This window comes from Desmodus rotundus, chromosome 3 (assembly GCF_022682495.2).
Source record: "Desmodus rotundus isolate HL8 chromosome 3, HLdesRot8A.1, whole genome shotgun sequence".
Lineage (NCBI taxonomy): Eukaryota > Metazoa > Chordata > Mammalia > Chiroptera > Phyllostomidae > Desmodus > Desmodus rotundus.
This window is the reverse complement of record NC_071389.1, coordinates 46,795,715-46,812,468: the sequence shown is the minus strand read 5'-3', so window position 1 is coordinate 46,812,468 and position 16,754 is coordinate 46,795,715. Positions and strand designations below refer to the sequence as shown.

At 38.2% G+C, this 16,754-nt stretch overlaps 1 protein-coding gene across 11 annotated transcripts in view; it reads right to left on the bottom strand.

Annotated features, from left to right (window-relative positions):
- The window catches only part of SGIP1 (SH3GL interacting endocytic adaptor 1), a 193,139-nt gene that overhangs the window by 63,221 nt on the left and 113,164 nt on the right, over positions 1 to 16,754 (bottom strand). For all 11 annotated transcript variants that reach the window (XM_053920514.1, XM_045199489.2, XM_053920511.1 and 8 more), the window contains 3 exons: positions 4,098 to 4,122; positions 3,125 to 3,176; positions 1,740 to 1,825 (listed from right to left, as the gene is read on the bottom strand). In XM_053920514.1, coding sequence (XP_053776489.1) covers positions 1,740 to 1,825; positions 3,125 to 3,176; positions 4,098 to 4,122 — 163 coding nt within the window. The remainder of the gene's footprint in view (positions 1 to 1,739; positions 1,826 to 3,124; positions 3,177 to 4,097; positions 4,123 to 16,754) is intronic.

The following is a 16,754-nucleotide window of genomic DNA, read 5'->3' as shown; positions in this document are numbered from 1 at the left end:
AGGACCCAGCCAGGGCTCTTCTATTTCTTTTGTCTCCTCCTTTTGATTTTTTAAATTGCTATAGTAACCATGTAAAGAGCTTTTCCCAGTGCCTATCATGTGCCAGGAGCTGTGTAAATACTGATTGTAATTCATTCTGTTATAAAACACAGCTGGAAAGTGAGCTGGATATGGATTTCAATCCAGCCTCTACACTTACTGTAGACCTTGGGTAAGTCCTTTAACTTCTGAGCTTCCCTTCCTTTGGTGTAGAGATAATAAGGGCAATCTCAGAGAGTTTTTAAAAGGATTAAAGGAGGATGTAAATATAATATATACAAAATGTACATAAAACACTTACCATGAGGCCCACAGCTATTATTATATGTATTTAGTCTTCACAACACTACCATGTAGTTGGTATTAGTACCGTTTTCAGGAGAGGAAACCAAAGATTAGAGTGATTAAATAACTTGCCCAAGAGCAAAGTAGGGGAGCTAAGATCTGACCCCAAGCATGTATACTTGACTCCAAAATATACTTTTTCCCCCTGGTCCTTTTAAACTAGTGATAGAAAAATCAATCAAAAGAAGTGAGAGTGTGCAGGTATGACAGGTAAGTACAGGTATCAGAAGAGTTAGTGTGCTTGTTGCAGATGCTGGAACTTTATGGAACGTCTAGGGCTGAAACCACCTAAAGAACAATCAAGCCAGGCTCACGGACGAGTTCAGGGTGCATCTGCCCTCTGTGATGAACCTCAAAGATGGTCTTAGCTCAGTTTTGTTTTAACATGAAAGTAAACATTCTTTAAAGATGTAAAGCAGCATTTCTTAAATGGATTCAATGTCAAACCCCACTTTGATTTTTAAGAACTGTTTTCTATTTTGTACATCAGGTTTCCATGCAGTTATGAAATTCCTTTAATGGGTGGAATCAAATGACACAGATCGAATCCTGTCTTCAGTCACTACATAATCATGTCTATAAGAAGGAGATGATCACAGGTAAGTTAATAAGACAACTGCTAACTTCATCACAGGACCTGAATTGTAGACAATTCACTGAGGAGGATTTAGGGAGGTTTCTTGTATATTTTCCTAACTAAATCATTGAAAAATGTCCAGGTGTGGTGGACTGCTAGCTGTTTTCCAGCATATTCTCTCCATTCCTTCCTAGTTAAAGAGTTTTAGCTGGCCCTGTGGAACTAAGTGATCTGTGATGGGCTCCGGTTGAAGTGATGCATGTCTCTTGCAGATTTTGCTCTTACAAGAACTGGCAGTGAGTTCTAGTGGCCCTTCCCACCCCTTTCCTTCTGACTGGAAGACGGTGAGAGTTGGAGCAGCCCCCTCCGGCCCAGAGGTGAAGGCCACATGTTGAGAACAGCAGAGCAGCCCTACAATCCCATGTTGTTTGCTGTGAGACTGTTAACATGAGACAAACAAAACTCTGTCTTGTTGAATTCACTGTACTTTGGTGCCTCTTTGTTACAGTAGCCTAGTGTGTGCATTATGTTTTCAACTCTTGTCCTTAACACTTAAATTTAATTTCCCTCAACAATGGATCCTAGAAAAATAACATTTTATTATATATGTACCATAGTGCTTTTAAATCAAATGGTATTTTTAAGAGCATTTTATATTATCAAACAAAGCTACTGGAGATTTGATGCTACATTAAAGATATTTCTTAAAACACATATATTTCCTTGAGGAAAGTTAATGAAAAGAAAAAAAATCTACAGATATATACATTTTTCCTACCTTCTGTCTTCTGTTCATCAAAGGCTGATTCTAATGGTGGGCCAAAGAGGGGAGCTAGGGCCACAGTGTCATCTGGAGGTTTTTTGCTATATCATATACATTAAAGCAAAACAGAGAGAAAGGGAATATTAATGCTGAAAAACATGTACAAGCTTTCACACATTTTTCACAGTAAGGCAGTGGGTGTGTGTGTATGTGTGTACTTGTTATGTATATATGCACACACATAAGTTGCTGTAGGTCTGGAAAGTATGTATAAGGATGTCAAAAGTATTACGGACAAGAGAATTGACAGGGGATGAGATCCCTTGTTCTCAATGGGGGACCAAGGTGCTCATTCAATAAGCTGAAGGAGAGAAACTCTTTCAAAGCATCATGATTCTCTATACCTAGAAGAAATAACACTAGAGATAAGTTTATTGCAAAGCACCTTAAGATCTCCAAAACCATTGGTATTTGTCTTCACCACATTTCTGTGTTGTAATTAATGCAATTTATATAGTAATTAGTGAAAGTCAGGCATGGGGAGCCTAAGTGATAAGCTACCCAGAAAGTTTGTGTTTGAATAAAACACTGGGTCTACCAGCTTCTAATGGCATCTGTCCCTCCCTCCTATCCAACAGACCAGTTATATATAACCTCCTAACACCTTAATACAGCACATTTCAGAAAGAAAAAAAAAGTATTGAGAAATCAGGGGGAAAGGAGGGTAAGTTAAACTCTCATCCTTTCCCCCTATTATTACTTAAACATTATTAACAAAAGGTTGTGTAACCTTCTCTGTTTCTTCCCCAAATTGATGAGTTCTCTGTGTTGTGGTGGGAGGTAAGAGGTGAAGTGGGGAGAGGAGCTGTTGGAGGAAAGAAAATTTAAAAGATTCAGTTTTTAAATAGGAGCATTTTTGGAAAACAATGTCCAATTGTACAGTACTTGCTTAATCCAATAAATACACAGTGTAAAATACAATGTTTTGCCAGAAACAAAAACAGAACAGAAGATTCCTTTGGTGTATGGCAGGTGAAACGTATCATGAAATTGTATCCAATTGAACAGGCTACTCCATAAGAAAATGTAATCATACTTCAGTTTAGCATTCCAGACCCTAAAGGACCTCTTCATATAGACTTTCAACCCTCCCACTACTGAGGGGACTGCACCTTCTGGTAGACAATTACTGTAGATGACTACAGAGTATTTTCTTAAAGGTCTCCCTCAGGCTGCACTCACAAGAAATGATAACATTTGAATCATGCTCTGGACTTACACATATGGGCAGGTCCTTTTTAAAACAGGACGTGAGATTTTAGCCCAAATGAGAATGGCTAAATTGTTAACAGTGGGGATGATGCTTTGCATAAAACACAACCAATGTCTCTCACATTTACCTTATAAGTTCTGGAGTTGGTGTGGACCGCCTGGGTCTGGCCACTTCTTCACCTGATGTACAGGACAAAGAAACGTTTTAGGCATATTTTACCATTTCTTACTTATCTGTCTTATGAGTTATGTTCGGAAACATAGAGATTTGAGTCCCATCAATAAGCAACTCAACACGAAAGCTTTGCAAAACAAACCCAGAAAACAAACCCTCTTCCCTGGCAATGCAACAATCTCATATTAGGCCTATGTAGTAGCATTTTCTCTGGCATTTGTACAACCTAATTAACCAATGAATTACCATGATGAGCCATCAAATAGATGATTTGTATAATGTAGAGCTAATGGAGTAACATGCCATTCTTCAAATGTCTGCTTCCCAATTACCATAAGAGACTACTAAGCCAGACCATATGTACATAGTACATAAATCCACCATTCTCTGCTTGTCCTTTGCTTTAAATGCCAAGAAAATGTTATACCTTTAACCGGGAAGCATGAATTTAGAATTGCCTAGAATGTGCCGTATGCAGCAGAGGAAAATCATGCCCTGTATATATTGTAACCTACTGCACATAACCTTGGCTGACTAAAATTTTTATATCAAATAACACAAGAACGAGTAAGTTGTATCTATCTTCAGTTCCTTCTGCCCCCTTCCTCTCCCCACCCCCATGACCAAGCATACACTGGGTAAAATTAATTTCTAGAGTCAAATGATACAGCAAGAGTTGATAAATATAGGAAGAAAATAGCAAAGTTTTCCAAAAACATATTCATTTTCAGAATTTAAACATTAATCATTCAGACCCCACTAAACCCCTTTATCATTACAAGATTTCTTTGCTGTAAAAGATATTTGTAAGTCTTAAAAATCAAGCCCAAAAGTATATAAGTTAAATGTATATAGGCTCCAAGATCCAAGGAACTTATTCCTTCTTTTAAATTGTACTCTATTTTTGGTAGCTAAGATATACTTACTGGATAAGTTCCTTTTAATTGCACCCTAGAATTAGAAATAGACACTATAAGGTTTAAGACCACATATACGTTATGTACAATATGTATATTTCTGTTATTGCAATTAAACTGAACGCAAAGAAATGCAGATGGTGAAAAATGAAATTTTTCTCAGGATCACATTCAAGTTGGAAATTGTAGGCACATTCATATAAATCAGTTTTTCATTTTAGTTAGGATTATAGAGAGAAAGGGAGAGTAAATCATAAGGCTCCTGAACCACAAACAATCCCTCACCTGTACAGATTTGGTAAATCAATGTAAATGTTAAATACTTATTAAAATACAGAAGTCTAGCAGACGAGAAAGTAAATATAATTTACACTTGATGTTTGACAGTCATAGACTATATTAGAAGTACTGTCTGCTCTTATCAGATGGGGTCCATAAGTTAGTAGAAATAGTCATAGTTCACTAATGCAATTTTTAGTGATATAAGTGGCAAATGTCATAGGAAAGGAAACCCTGGGGGCATTGCCACTGATTTTACAGCTGTTTTATGCAAGGAGCCAGGGAATTCCATCCTCCCCTCCAGGTCCCCCAACCCCAATATCTTCTACTTGCCTGCTACCTGGCCCACCAGTCTACCAATTGGGGGTCATTCCTTTAGCTCAAGGTATTCGGATACTACTGCAATGCAAGCAGGCCGGACACAAGCAATCTGAGAAGGCCATTTATAGCTTTTATAATGCCCTAGCAGAAACTTATTTTGATAACAGAAGCACTGATAGATAAAAAGGGTTGATTCAAAATCTCCATGAAAGGTTCTTAGCATGAGGTACTTCCAGAAAAATAGACCCCTGAAAGTGTGGAACCATGGGTGGGGCGTGGCTTGGCAGAGCCTCCTTAGGAGAATGACAGGGCAGACAGAGCTGCGGGGTTTCGGGGAGGAGTGAAAGGCTAGGAAAGTATTTCCAACGGTATGACCAAGAGTTTGGTGGGTGGTCATCAAACACACACTTTTTTCTACTTTCCTACTTTGGTGAAGGCTGTGCCTAGTGGTTATAGATATATTTCTTCTCGCAAATGATAACACCAATAATTCAGGGCAAGATATAGCACTATAAGAATCTTCTTTCCCTTTTTACTAAGGATTTTTCAGAATTTTTTGTCTCATTTTAAACTCATTTACGATAAAGGAGCAGTTTCAATATGAACAAGGATCCACTAGATGTTTTCTAGTGAGTAGTCCAATCTCTCAAACTGTATTTTCCGTCTCATCTTGCTGAATATCTGTGCGTGTGCCACATAGAGAATTATTCTGTTATTAGCAAAAACTTTAAAAGTGAAGTTTATTTGTTTTAATACATTAAATATGTAATTATATATAATTATTTAAATAAATTAATAAATTTAAGTATATTTATATATTTATTTAAATTTATAAATGAACATTTTAAATAAGTATGGTAATTTACAGCAGCCACAGCCATTACAGGAGTTTGGATACAGGTTGGCTTTTGGAAAATAAGACTGTATAGACAAAAACAACAGGAGAACAAAATGTTTAAGTGGTGTTAACATGTTTTTCTAGGTATGGAGCCTCAGCCGGTCACGTTTTTATTAATAAGGTCTGACGGAAGAGGCTCGGGAGCTCTAATTTTAAGTAGTCAATCGTGAGGTTGGCATTGAGGGAACAGCGCCCCTGTAGTACCGAGACCTGAGATCCAGGAAGTAGAGGGCTGCAGAGGCCGTATCGAAGAGCTTGCGGTCTAGCTCACCCCTTTCATTAAAAATGTGATACTTATGACACCAAGAAGGTGCAAAGCTTCTTTTGTATTCATTGATTCCTGGTGTATCCCTTCAATAGAGTTACTGTTAGGAGGCCCTACACAGAAGCCCCTGTAACATTTTTAGTAAATACTCCTCACGAATGAACACTCACTCATTAAGTGCAGGAAGACATGTCAGAAATAGGCAAGAAAACTCTTGTTTCGAAATTAGGAAGAATAAAATAAGATCAATTTAGAAAGGAATAGATATTCAACTGAGCAGCAGCAAGTCAGCAGCAACAGAAAAGAAAGTCCCATTGTCAGCTGGATCCTGCATACAGGTTTTGATGGCCTTGATACTGCAGCATGACAAGTCCAAAGCAAGGTTAAGGTGATGTCGACCACACAAACCACATTCAGGAAAAAGGCCCATTGAATTAAAAAACCTCCTCACCAAGTGACCCGGTTTTCCTTTCAAAGATTAACATTGTAGGTAGATCGTGAATAGTTTTCCTTCATTTTGAGTTGGTTAATTCACTTTCTTTTTTTAAAAAAAGAATAATTTATAATCTGAGATGTTACCTGAGATGATCCACACCTGCAGGTATTGTTTTCTTTGATCCTCAGCCAAGTGGTTCAAAGGGAGAACCCCCAGTTTCTCAGCTAGAGCAGAGTATTTGTCTCAAATAGTAATTGATTAATTGAATTGACACAGACCTAGGGATATTTCAGAGGGCATCGTTTTCAGTTCCATTTCCTCTTTCTAAGGACTGACCAGACAGATGAGGGTCATTTCAAACATAGCAAAGACCCTTATTTTATTGCTTTGAATACATCCTATCCTTCAACCTGAGGAAAACGACTGAGATTTTATTTTGAACAATGTAAACTAGTACTGATTTGTCTTGAGTGGTGACATATAGAATTATGTGGCAGCTCAGGCACATTGACTTGAAAGCATAGCTTGTCCTCTCAGATAGAAACTGTGATTATGCATTATTATGTATCAGTGTATACTGACCAATATAACTCATGGTCCAGGGACTTATTTCAAATTCAGGCTTAAAAACCATGTGCTTCAAAAATTATTTCTTCATTTTCATTATAGTTTTCTTAATCTTCAGTATCACTTTGCTATAAACTTTTACGGTGCATTCTGGACAATCTCTAGACCTTGCATACACCGCCTCCCCAACCCCCCACTTTTGAAATTTAGCCCTAGGAGTTGGGATATGTTAATTTAGTTTGTTATGGAAAATTGCTCATATGATCTTAAAATATGTTCTTGATACGTATAGTACCAGACACTTCCAACCAGTAAACGGCATTCACCTGCCTCATTCATTCATACTGGGCTATCATACATTTGATGAGAAGCCAACCTGGCCACTTGGCCTTGGCAGCAGTTTTCTCTATACACGTTTAAGGTAAAAATGTTGAGAGTTCTTACCGGGCTGCGCCTCTGTGATCAGCAAAAAGGAAGAGAGAACAGACACCTAGTCAGAGAATGATGGATCAGTCAACAGGCTTGGGTAACAGACGGCTTCCTAAACAGCTAACCAAACATGCACTCCAAGTAATCAGGCCAAAGGAAGATAGGTAGTTATTGTGTTTGTGGCTCATTTAAAACATAAGGAAGTTTTGGAGAACTCTAAGAGAATCTGTCCATTGTATCTCAATATAATATAGCTTTGCTCGTGGAGATGTACTAGTTTCAAGTTATGTGCACACAAGAACAAGGTGGAAATGTACAGCAAACTTCGATATCTTGGCTTGAGGAGTTTTTAGGAAGGGGACTTTTAGAGCATAGGTAATAAAGGGAAAACTAATCCCTCACACAAAAGGGTGTTAACAAACATCATAAGAATAACACATTTCCTACATAATTAGGGCCTAAGTTGGAGCCTCCAAAAGCCAGAGACCAGGATTAGATGGACCTCTTCTTTGCCTGACTCTTTTCTTACTTTTTTTGAAGATTTCTTTTCTGATTCTAGAGTTATATGGAATGTGTGCTGATGAGGACTTTATTTTAGTTGTTGGCCTGGTGGTTTGGGCAGCCTCCACCAGTGAATGTGATGAGGGAAGATGAGGTGCCCCTGCCAAACACAGATGGGAAATGAAACTGTCCAAAAGAACAATGGCAAGAGCAGACGATGTCTGGAAAAAACAACAAGCAGTTATACTACTTCTTTTTCATTCCTTACACTTTGACAACGGCTATCAATTTACCTCAACAGTCTCTGATAGCTCTCCCTCCTTAGAATTGTTCTGTAGTAACAAGAGTGACTATGATACAAGTGAGGAGATGATACTTAGAATTTCACTTGCAGGATATGGGGAAATCCCATGAATTTACCAGAGACTACCTAGGACCCTGTATTGGCCAAATCTCCAAATCTGGGCCAGGAGCACAAATATAAAAGTAACTAGAAGGTTGCTCAAATAAAGAGGATGGTTCTACTCCCCAGAACACAGGCAGGAAAGAAAACCTATAGTTTTTTATATCAGAGAGGCCTCTGTGGATATCTAGGCCAGCTGCCTTGATCATATAAAGGGGAAAGTGAGGCTCTGCGATACACAGCCAGCAAATGGGTAGAACCAGAGACAGACTTTAGATCTATAATCTCCCATCATCGTGTTCTTCCTAGGACACCAAGTGTGACATTGTTGGAGGACTCCTAAAAGGCCAAAGTCCTTGTGGCTGATGTCTGGGAATGGTTACCTTGGATAAGTTTTGGCAGGAGCCAGGAGTTTATTGATAAGAGTCAATTTTTCTTGTAAGAGTTTAGACTTTATTATTTGCCTTACTTTCCAGACACTGCTCCATATTGATTCCATCTCTCTTATAAATCTATGTGCATGGATGTAATTTAAATGAAATTAGGAAAAAAGGACACAGTTTCTATTCTTGGGCTTAAATTCTTTTACTAACTAATTTTTACTGTGTTTTCAGAGAAGTTCAAATACTCTTTTATATGAAGATTTAGGCTTTATAATTCTTTAATGACCAGACTCACATTCTCCTTTAATAAAAGAATGTGGGAATTCATAATTTTAGCTTCGATTTCATGGCAAAGAATTCATTCTTTTTGTTTTTTAAGATTTTACTTATTTGTTTTTAAAGAGAGGGGAAGGGAGGGATAAAGAGAGGGACAGAAATATCAATGTGTGGTTGCCTCTCATATGCCCCTAACTGGGGACCTGGCCTGCAACCCAGGCATGTGCCCTGACTGGGAATCAAACCAGCAACCCTTTGGTTTGCAGGCCAGCACTCAATCCACTGAGCCACACCAGGCAGGGCAACAATTTGTTCTTAAAAATAATATAATATAAAGCAAAAGTGGGGATTAAATGTGACAGAAGCTCCCCCAAGATAAAATTATGAGGAATAATGCAAAATAAAGCACTGACTGTAGCCATACAGAAACAGAAACTTAAATTCTGAAAATGTTATTAATATATTATAGAGAACACTTTTCAAAATAATTTCAATGTGCTAATCTACCCAAATTAAGTCATACCTTAATCTCTAGTGAGTTAAGAACCTAAATTTTAATCAATAGTTCCCATATTTTTTCTAGTAGAAGACAGCCTCATGACAGCATTTTGGAAACTCTATTTGCAAAATGCCTTCCTCAAAGAACAGCTGTTCAAATTCATGTGGCCATGTAGTCAAGGTCCTTAGCCAGAATCCAGAAGACCCACTAGAAGCTAAGGAAAGGTCAGATGCAGAAAGCCTCAAGGTACATAATTAAGAGTATCTGAAATTTTCAAAAGAAAGAGAACTCCAGAAGTCAAATGGAAGGGAATTATCTATGTTAATTATCACCATTAGGAGCATAAGCTAGCTGTAGGCACTGCCAAAGTCAAGGACAGCAAAATCTTTATCAGCCAAGAGGCGAGGGTCTTTGCCTGTTAAAAATTTTATTTTACTGTTTCTTCTGTCATTTTCCATGACCTCTGAAGCATTTACAGTTCTATATTTGTTCCACCAAAAGATTTTCTTCAGAGGTGGAAGGAAACTCATTCAGTATCTGCTCTAAAACTCCAATGTGTGCAGGGCGAGGAGCAGGCTGCTGTGTGTAAGGGCACGTGTGTTTCACGAAGCTCTGGTGAACTGCCCACTACTCAGGTGCACTCACACCTGCCACGCAAAAACGTGGGCCTAGTACTGCCAGATGCTCAGAGTTACTGAACAAAAATGCACAATATGGTTTTTTCTAATTCAGATGTTCTGATTTTTAAATGCAGACCAAAATTGTTTATAACTGCACAACCAAACAAAACACTTACCCAGGCTCAGAATCGGCAGGTGGCCAATTTGTTTCTGATTGCAGGCATGTGTATTACAAAATAAGCTCTCTGTAAATTTCATCTGCTGTTTTTATTATGCACCTGATTACTCAAATTGGTCTATTCCTTTTTCTGAACAAATTTCTTGCATTCCTAATTAAACACTCATTGTTCAGTTCCTAGATTTCTCTTGATTGTCTTATAAATTTGGGAGATTTTGAAACACTGTTTGTTTTTCCCTTTACCTTTATTTTGGTGTTCACCTCAGAGATAACTTTTTGTATTTTGCGGCTGTTTTAAAGTGAGTCAATAGTACTTAAGTTACAACTTGATCTCTAGAATAAAGATATTTGGTTGTATTTGTAAATGTTTTATTTGTAAAATTTATATAATTTATGATATGGATATAGCTCCCTACAGAAAATACCTGAGCCTATGTCCTTGCTGGACCTACACTGCCCTTACTCCACATCAGCTTTGTTTTGTTATTTTTTTGTATGAAAGAATATAAATTCAGCTAACTTGGAGAGCTTAGTTTTAGCCAGTGAAGGTCAGTGTTTTAAGATATTTATTTTCAAAAGTAGCCAAATATAACCTGTCTTGCTCATCAAAATCATTAAATAACCTCAGCCTCAGGGTTTGAAGCTTTATGACATCCTCATTTGCTAAATTCAGTGCCATAGGGAAACAGAAAAATGTGTGAAAAGCTATAAAACACCAAATAGATATTTTAAATAGTCTAGTCATAGCAAATTCAGTGAGCCATGTTAGAGAATTTCCTAAGAAAGAATTAGTATCTACGATTGTTTTATTATTTTGATCCTAGCCAATATTCCTATTTGTTTTTAAAGCTTTAGGGTGAAGACAGACTCTCTGGCAAACTCCTGTTTGCCATCCTCCCATTGGAGGTGTTTGTCTATATTGAAATTTGCTTCTATTACATGTATTTAAGTTACAGGTATTATAAGTCAGATTACAATGAATACCTATCATGTCCAATAGGATTTGGTTGAGCTGATCTTCTGAAACTCCATTTGGCAAGAGAAACAAAAAGATCACTAAAAGAAGATATCACTATAAATTGACCAGATTAAGCAATGAACAAGATGACATTTCCAAAGAAGAAATGAGGCAAGGGAGTGGGAGGAGGACTCTTTCTTGAAGATACACAGCTAAAGATGAAAAGGAGTACTTTCAGTTAAAATTGCTCTAAGGACAACAGGAGGGAAACCAATGAGAAACAGGATTTGAAAAGGATCATGGGTGAACTTTAGGCCACACATTCTTGTCTTTGTTTGAAGTGACCAAATTTGGATGATTCAGAGAAAGATTCAGGCAGGGTTAAGGAGAATAAGAGAAATTGGCAAAATATAAAGAACAGTTATAAAGCGCACCAATAATATCATATGCCACATAGCATGTGATACATAGTTGACTCTCAATTACTCAGAAGTGGCCCATTTAGTCTAGTAATAATAATAATACTAACAACAGGTGCTGACTTTATTTTGGGAAACAAAGACATTGGATCCATATTTTAATAAAGTAATATTTTAATCCCATTTTTTGTTCTTCCTGTGTCTTTTGTTCCTCCTCCTTCCTATCACATGGCCTTGCTTCAAGTGTGTATCCTGGAGGTGCTACAGAATATGCCAGGTTTGGGTCAGCAGGGAGGATGAGAGGTTATGGCACTCATTGGAGCATCCACTTAAGGTGAGTTACGTAGAATCAGCCAAGCACTTTTGGTGCTTGTTAACATGGAAACACAATATTTTTATATTTTCTGGTGGCAAGGTCATCTGTGTCATATTCCCAATAAGCCAGTAGCTGAGAAGAGAACGTTGATTTTTTTCATTGTTTTTGAGTAAAATAATTCTCAGAATAAATTTTGAATGTTGTTCTAAGATTTAAAAAAGATAAGAGTTACATCATATCAGAATTGTGCTGCCACTAAAATTTACCCACTGGTACTAAAAAGTAACATACACAAGGTGATTTACACTGTTATAAAAATCCTCTTTTTCTGTCTCTGACAACCCCAGAAGGAGATATTTTTTCTTTTTTTAAATGAATTTGCTTTATTTTTATGTATTTATTTTCTATATTCTTATCATTTGCCTATTTTTTCTTTTTTTTTTTACATTTAAAAAAATTGAATTGATTGGGGTGACACCAGTTACTGAAACCATGCAGGGTTCAAGTGTGCAATTCCACGACACATCATCTGCCCACGGCACCGTGCACTCACCACCGAAATCAACTCCCCTTCTGCCACCATCTACCTCCCCTTTGCCCTCTTCTACTTTCCCCCATTCCTCATTCCCTCTGGCAATTATCCTACGAAGATATTTTTCTGATTAACTGGGAAAAAAAGGTAACTTCCCTTTTCTAGGCCAGCTTCGCAAGCATCCTTACAAGATACATGCTATCATGTTGTACATTAACAAACAAGTAACTTAAAAAAATTTTGCCTAGCTCATGGTATGCACATGCGGCTTGACTAATTCAAGCAAAAGCTGCAACAAACGAAATTCAATGCCTGAAATATTTGGTCATATGCCTGTGATTGAGGCTGAGGTAAATCTTTGCAAAATTACTCTGCGGCCCTTTGTAACTAGCTGGTGAAATCACTTAGCAATCAACTTCCTTTTTCCCCCATAGGATACAAGTAGACCCGGTCCTGGTTCACAAAGGTTTATTTTTAAAATTCAAAATTTTAATTAGGTGTTAAACACAGTCAATTATTAAGTATGCAGATGATGAAAATAAACAGAATAAATAATATTTGGCCAACATGTGGAAAGGAATTGTTATTTCTTACCGGACTTTTCCTCTAAAAGTGTAAGCATGGGGAGGAAAAAAAGAGAACATGAAAGAGGTGAAATGTATTTTCAAGAAGCAGCAGCTCAAGGCTCAGAATAACCTTACACACATCAGCTCTCCGAGGCACTGCTGTTGTGAGTACTTCCTGTGAGTGTCTGATAACAGTTATTCCTAGGCTGCTGCTTAACTGAAGGGCAGCAGCACAGACCACCCCAAAATACGCCACTTAGGCATACTGATTATCATAAACTGTAGGCACTTGGCTTTGTCTGACCTTCCTTAATTTGCCTAAAGATATATCCTCCAAAAGGATCTCAACAGTCATGAATCCTCCTCTGGGGAGTTTCATCAACCAGGGAGCATTGGCGCATCATGAGACAGGGTAGTAAGAAACTAGGAAAATTTCTTGGCAAGTGGAATAGGGAAACTGAGACAGCTGATCAAACTGGCCAAGCAATTAACAGCCGGGTGCAGATGGTCACCAGGGCAGAAGGCCCTGAGTGCTTGGCAGGGGGCAACATTGGGAAAACAAGGACCTGGCCTCCAGGGTAACCTTTCCTCCCTGGAGATACCATCTACACCTCAGCTGTATTTCAGCTCCAGGCCCAGAAAAGCAGCAAAACCAAGAGGGCAATGCCAGGTCCAACTGCAATGACTAAAGACCCCTGCCATTGACCACTCAGTGGAGACCATGACCCTGAAAGGGCACATTTAGAGAACTGATGAATATTCTGCTGAAACCCTCCCTTGAGACCTCCCCTAAAATTCCCACCTGCAAGAAAGAGATAAAGCCTCAAGACAAAGGACTCAGTGCATGTTTTCCATGCTCTCCCTTTCCTTCCTTCTCCCCTAGACACTTCTTTCTTCACAGGCACGCGGCTTCTTCTGAACTCTAAGGCAATGGGCAGCTGGCAGCCTGTCCCAGGCTAATCCCCTGAACCCGTCCCCAAAGCTCCCTTTTTTTCTGACTTCCCAGTGAGCTAAGGCAGCCCAGCCTAGGCTCTCCTATTGCTTCTTCTATGCTAAGCCCTCCCTTGTTTCACTGTCCCCAGCTTTAATAAATGTATCCTCATAGTTACCTGTACTCATTTTGTGAAATCATCTTTCCTACACAAAGTCAAGAACCCTCATACTGGCCCTGGGCAGACCCACTAGGTCAGGTCCCTCCCTGTCCAGTACTATCACAGGAGAGGAGACCAGAAGCCAACATCACACCCAGACAAACTGTCACAAACTATCATACAAACCATCAATTCTTCTAAGGGTATATTCACCTTTCCTAAACATTATTTCTTCTCCCGTAAGAGGGCTACATCCCCTCCCATTTCCCTATAAACATGATATTTAAGGTATTTCCATACTGCTTTCCATAGTGGCTGCACCAGTCTGCATTCCCACCAACAGTGCAAAAGGGTTCCCCTTTTTCCACATGCTTGCCAGCACTTGTTTGTTGATTTATTGGTGATGGCCATTCTGACAGATGTGAGATAGTATTTCATTGTGTTTTAATTTGCATTTCTCTGATGATTAGTGACATCGAGCATCTTTTCATATCTAAAGGCCATAGGTATGTCCTTTTTGGAGAGTTGTCTATTCAGGTCCTTTGCCCATTTTTTAATTGGGTTGTTTGTTTTTTTGGTGTTGACTTTATAAACTTTGGATATTAACCCCTTATCAGATGTATCGGCAAATATGTCCTCCCATTCTGTGGGCTGTCTTTTTATTCTGTTGATGTTTTCCTTTGCTGTGCAAAAAGTTTTCAGTTTGATGTAGTTCCATTTGTTTTCTTTTGTTTCCCTTCCCTGTGGACATATATCTGCTACAAGCAATGTTTGAGATTTTGCTGCCTATGTTCTCTTCTACAATTTTTATGATTTTGGGTCTAACATTTAAGTCTTTAATCCATTTTGAATTTATTCTTGTGTGTGGTTTAAGAAGGTGGTCTAGTTTCATTTTCTGCACATATCTGTCCAATTTTCCCAACACCATTTATTGAATAAACCATCTTTAGCCCATTGTATGTGCTTGCTGTTTCCTCTGTCGAATATTAATTGACTATAAAGGTGTGGGTTTATTTCTGGGCTCTCTATTCTGTTACATTGATCTGTGTCTATTTTTATGCCAGTACCCTGCTGTTCTGATTACTGTGGCCTTACAGTATAGTTTCATATTAGGTAGCGTGATTCCTCCAACTTTGTTCTTCTTTCTCAGGATCACTGTTGCTATGCAGATTTTTTTGTGGTTACATGTGAATTTTTGAAATATTTGTTCTTGTTCTGTGAGATACACCATTGGAATTGATAGGAAATGCATTGACTCAGATTGCTTTGGGTAGTATGGACATGTTAATGATATTAATTCATTCTATCCATGAACATGGCATGTGCTTCCACTTATTTGTATCTTTTTCAATTTCTTTCTTCAATGTCTTATAATTTTCCAAGTACAGGTCTTTCTATCCATGGTTAAAAAATTAAAAATGGATCTGCCTTGTGACTCAGTGATCCGACTTCTGGGAATATACCCAAAGGAACCCAAAACACTAATTCGAAAGAATATAAGCATCTATTCATTGCTGCATTATTTACAATCGCCAAGATATGGAAGCAGCCCAAGTGTCTATCAGTAGATGAGTGGATAAAACAACTACAGGACACTTATACAATGTAATACTACTCAGCCATAAAAAAAGAAAATTTTGCCCTTTGCGACAGTATGGATGGGCCTGGAGAACATTATGCTAAATGAGATAAGCCAGTCAGAGAAAGATAAATACCGTATGATTACACTCACATGTGGAATCTAATGAACAAACTGAACTACCAAGCAAAACAAAGACAGACTCATAGATGGAGAACAGATGACAGCTAAAGAGGGTGTGGAGGTTGGAGGGGAGGGATTGAGCAAAAAGGAAGAAAGACTCATGGACACGGACAACAGTGTGGTGATTGCAGGAGGAGAGAGGTATAAGGGGTCTAAGTGGTAATGGAAAAAAAGACAATAAAAATAAATTTAAAAAATGATATTTAATCCTGAATTCTAAAAGTCATCTCTGAGTTATTCATTTTTCCTGGGTGTCTTTCAGGCATACGTGAAATTTGCATATTAGTAAGTTTCTGTGTGGTTTTTTCTTATTAATTTTTCTTTTTGTTAGAGGTCTAGCTAAAAACCTAAGATGGGTAGAAGTAAAGTTTTACCTCCCCTGTAAGTTCGAGCTACAGAGGGCATAGGTGTGGGCTCCATTTGAGGGCATTCTAAGCTCTCTTTCGAATAATTTGCTCTTATCAAATAGATTTGTGTCTTGAAAAAAGGAAAGTATACTTTGTAATACTGAAAGAAGTTGGAAAATGCCATTAATGTTTTATAGCCAGGCATGATCCTGAAACTAAAACATGAGATTTTCCAGAAATTCCAGTCTTGTCAGGGAACCCAGTACCTATCATCTTCTCCCCCAAATACCCTGGCTACAACCACCCATTCTTTCATTCTATCCTTCAGTTCCCACCACTCCCGGTAGACAGGAACAAATTAGTTTCCTGGTGAGTGGTCTCTGGCTCCTTGGAATGCTCTTTCATTTCCTCGGCAACTGTCTTAAGTGAGGGCTTCATTTCTTGATGCAGTCCAGGAGCTTTCTATATGTGCTTCCTAGCCTATGGTCCCTATGTCCAGTTTCACCTCCTAAATCCATCCTTTTGCACTATCTTCAGATTTATTTTCGAAAAGAGTGAAGTGAAAATATTATTCTGTTCTTCATAAACCTCCCTGTTATTCAGAAAGTAGAACGTAAGCT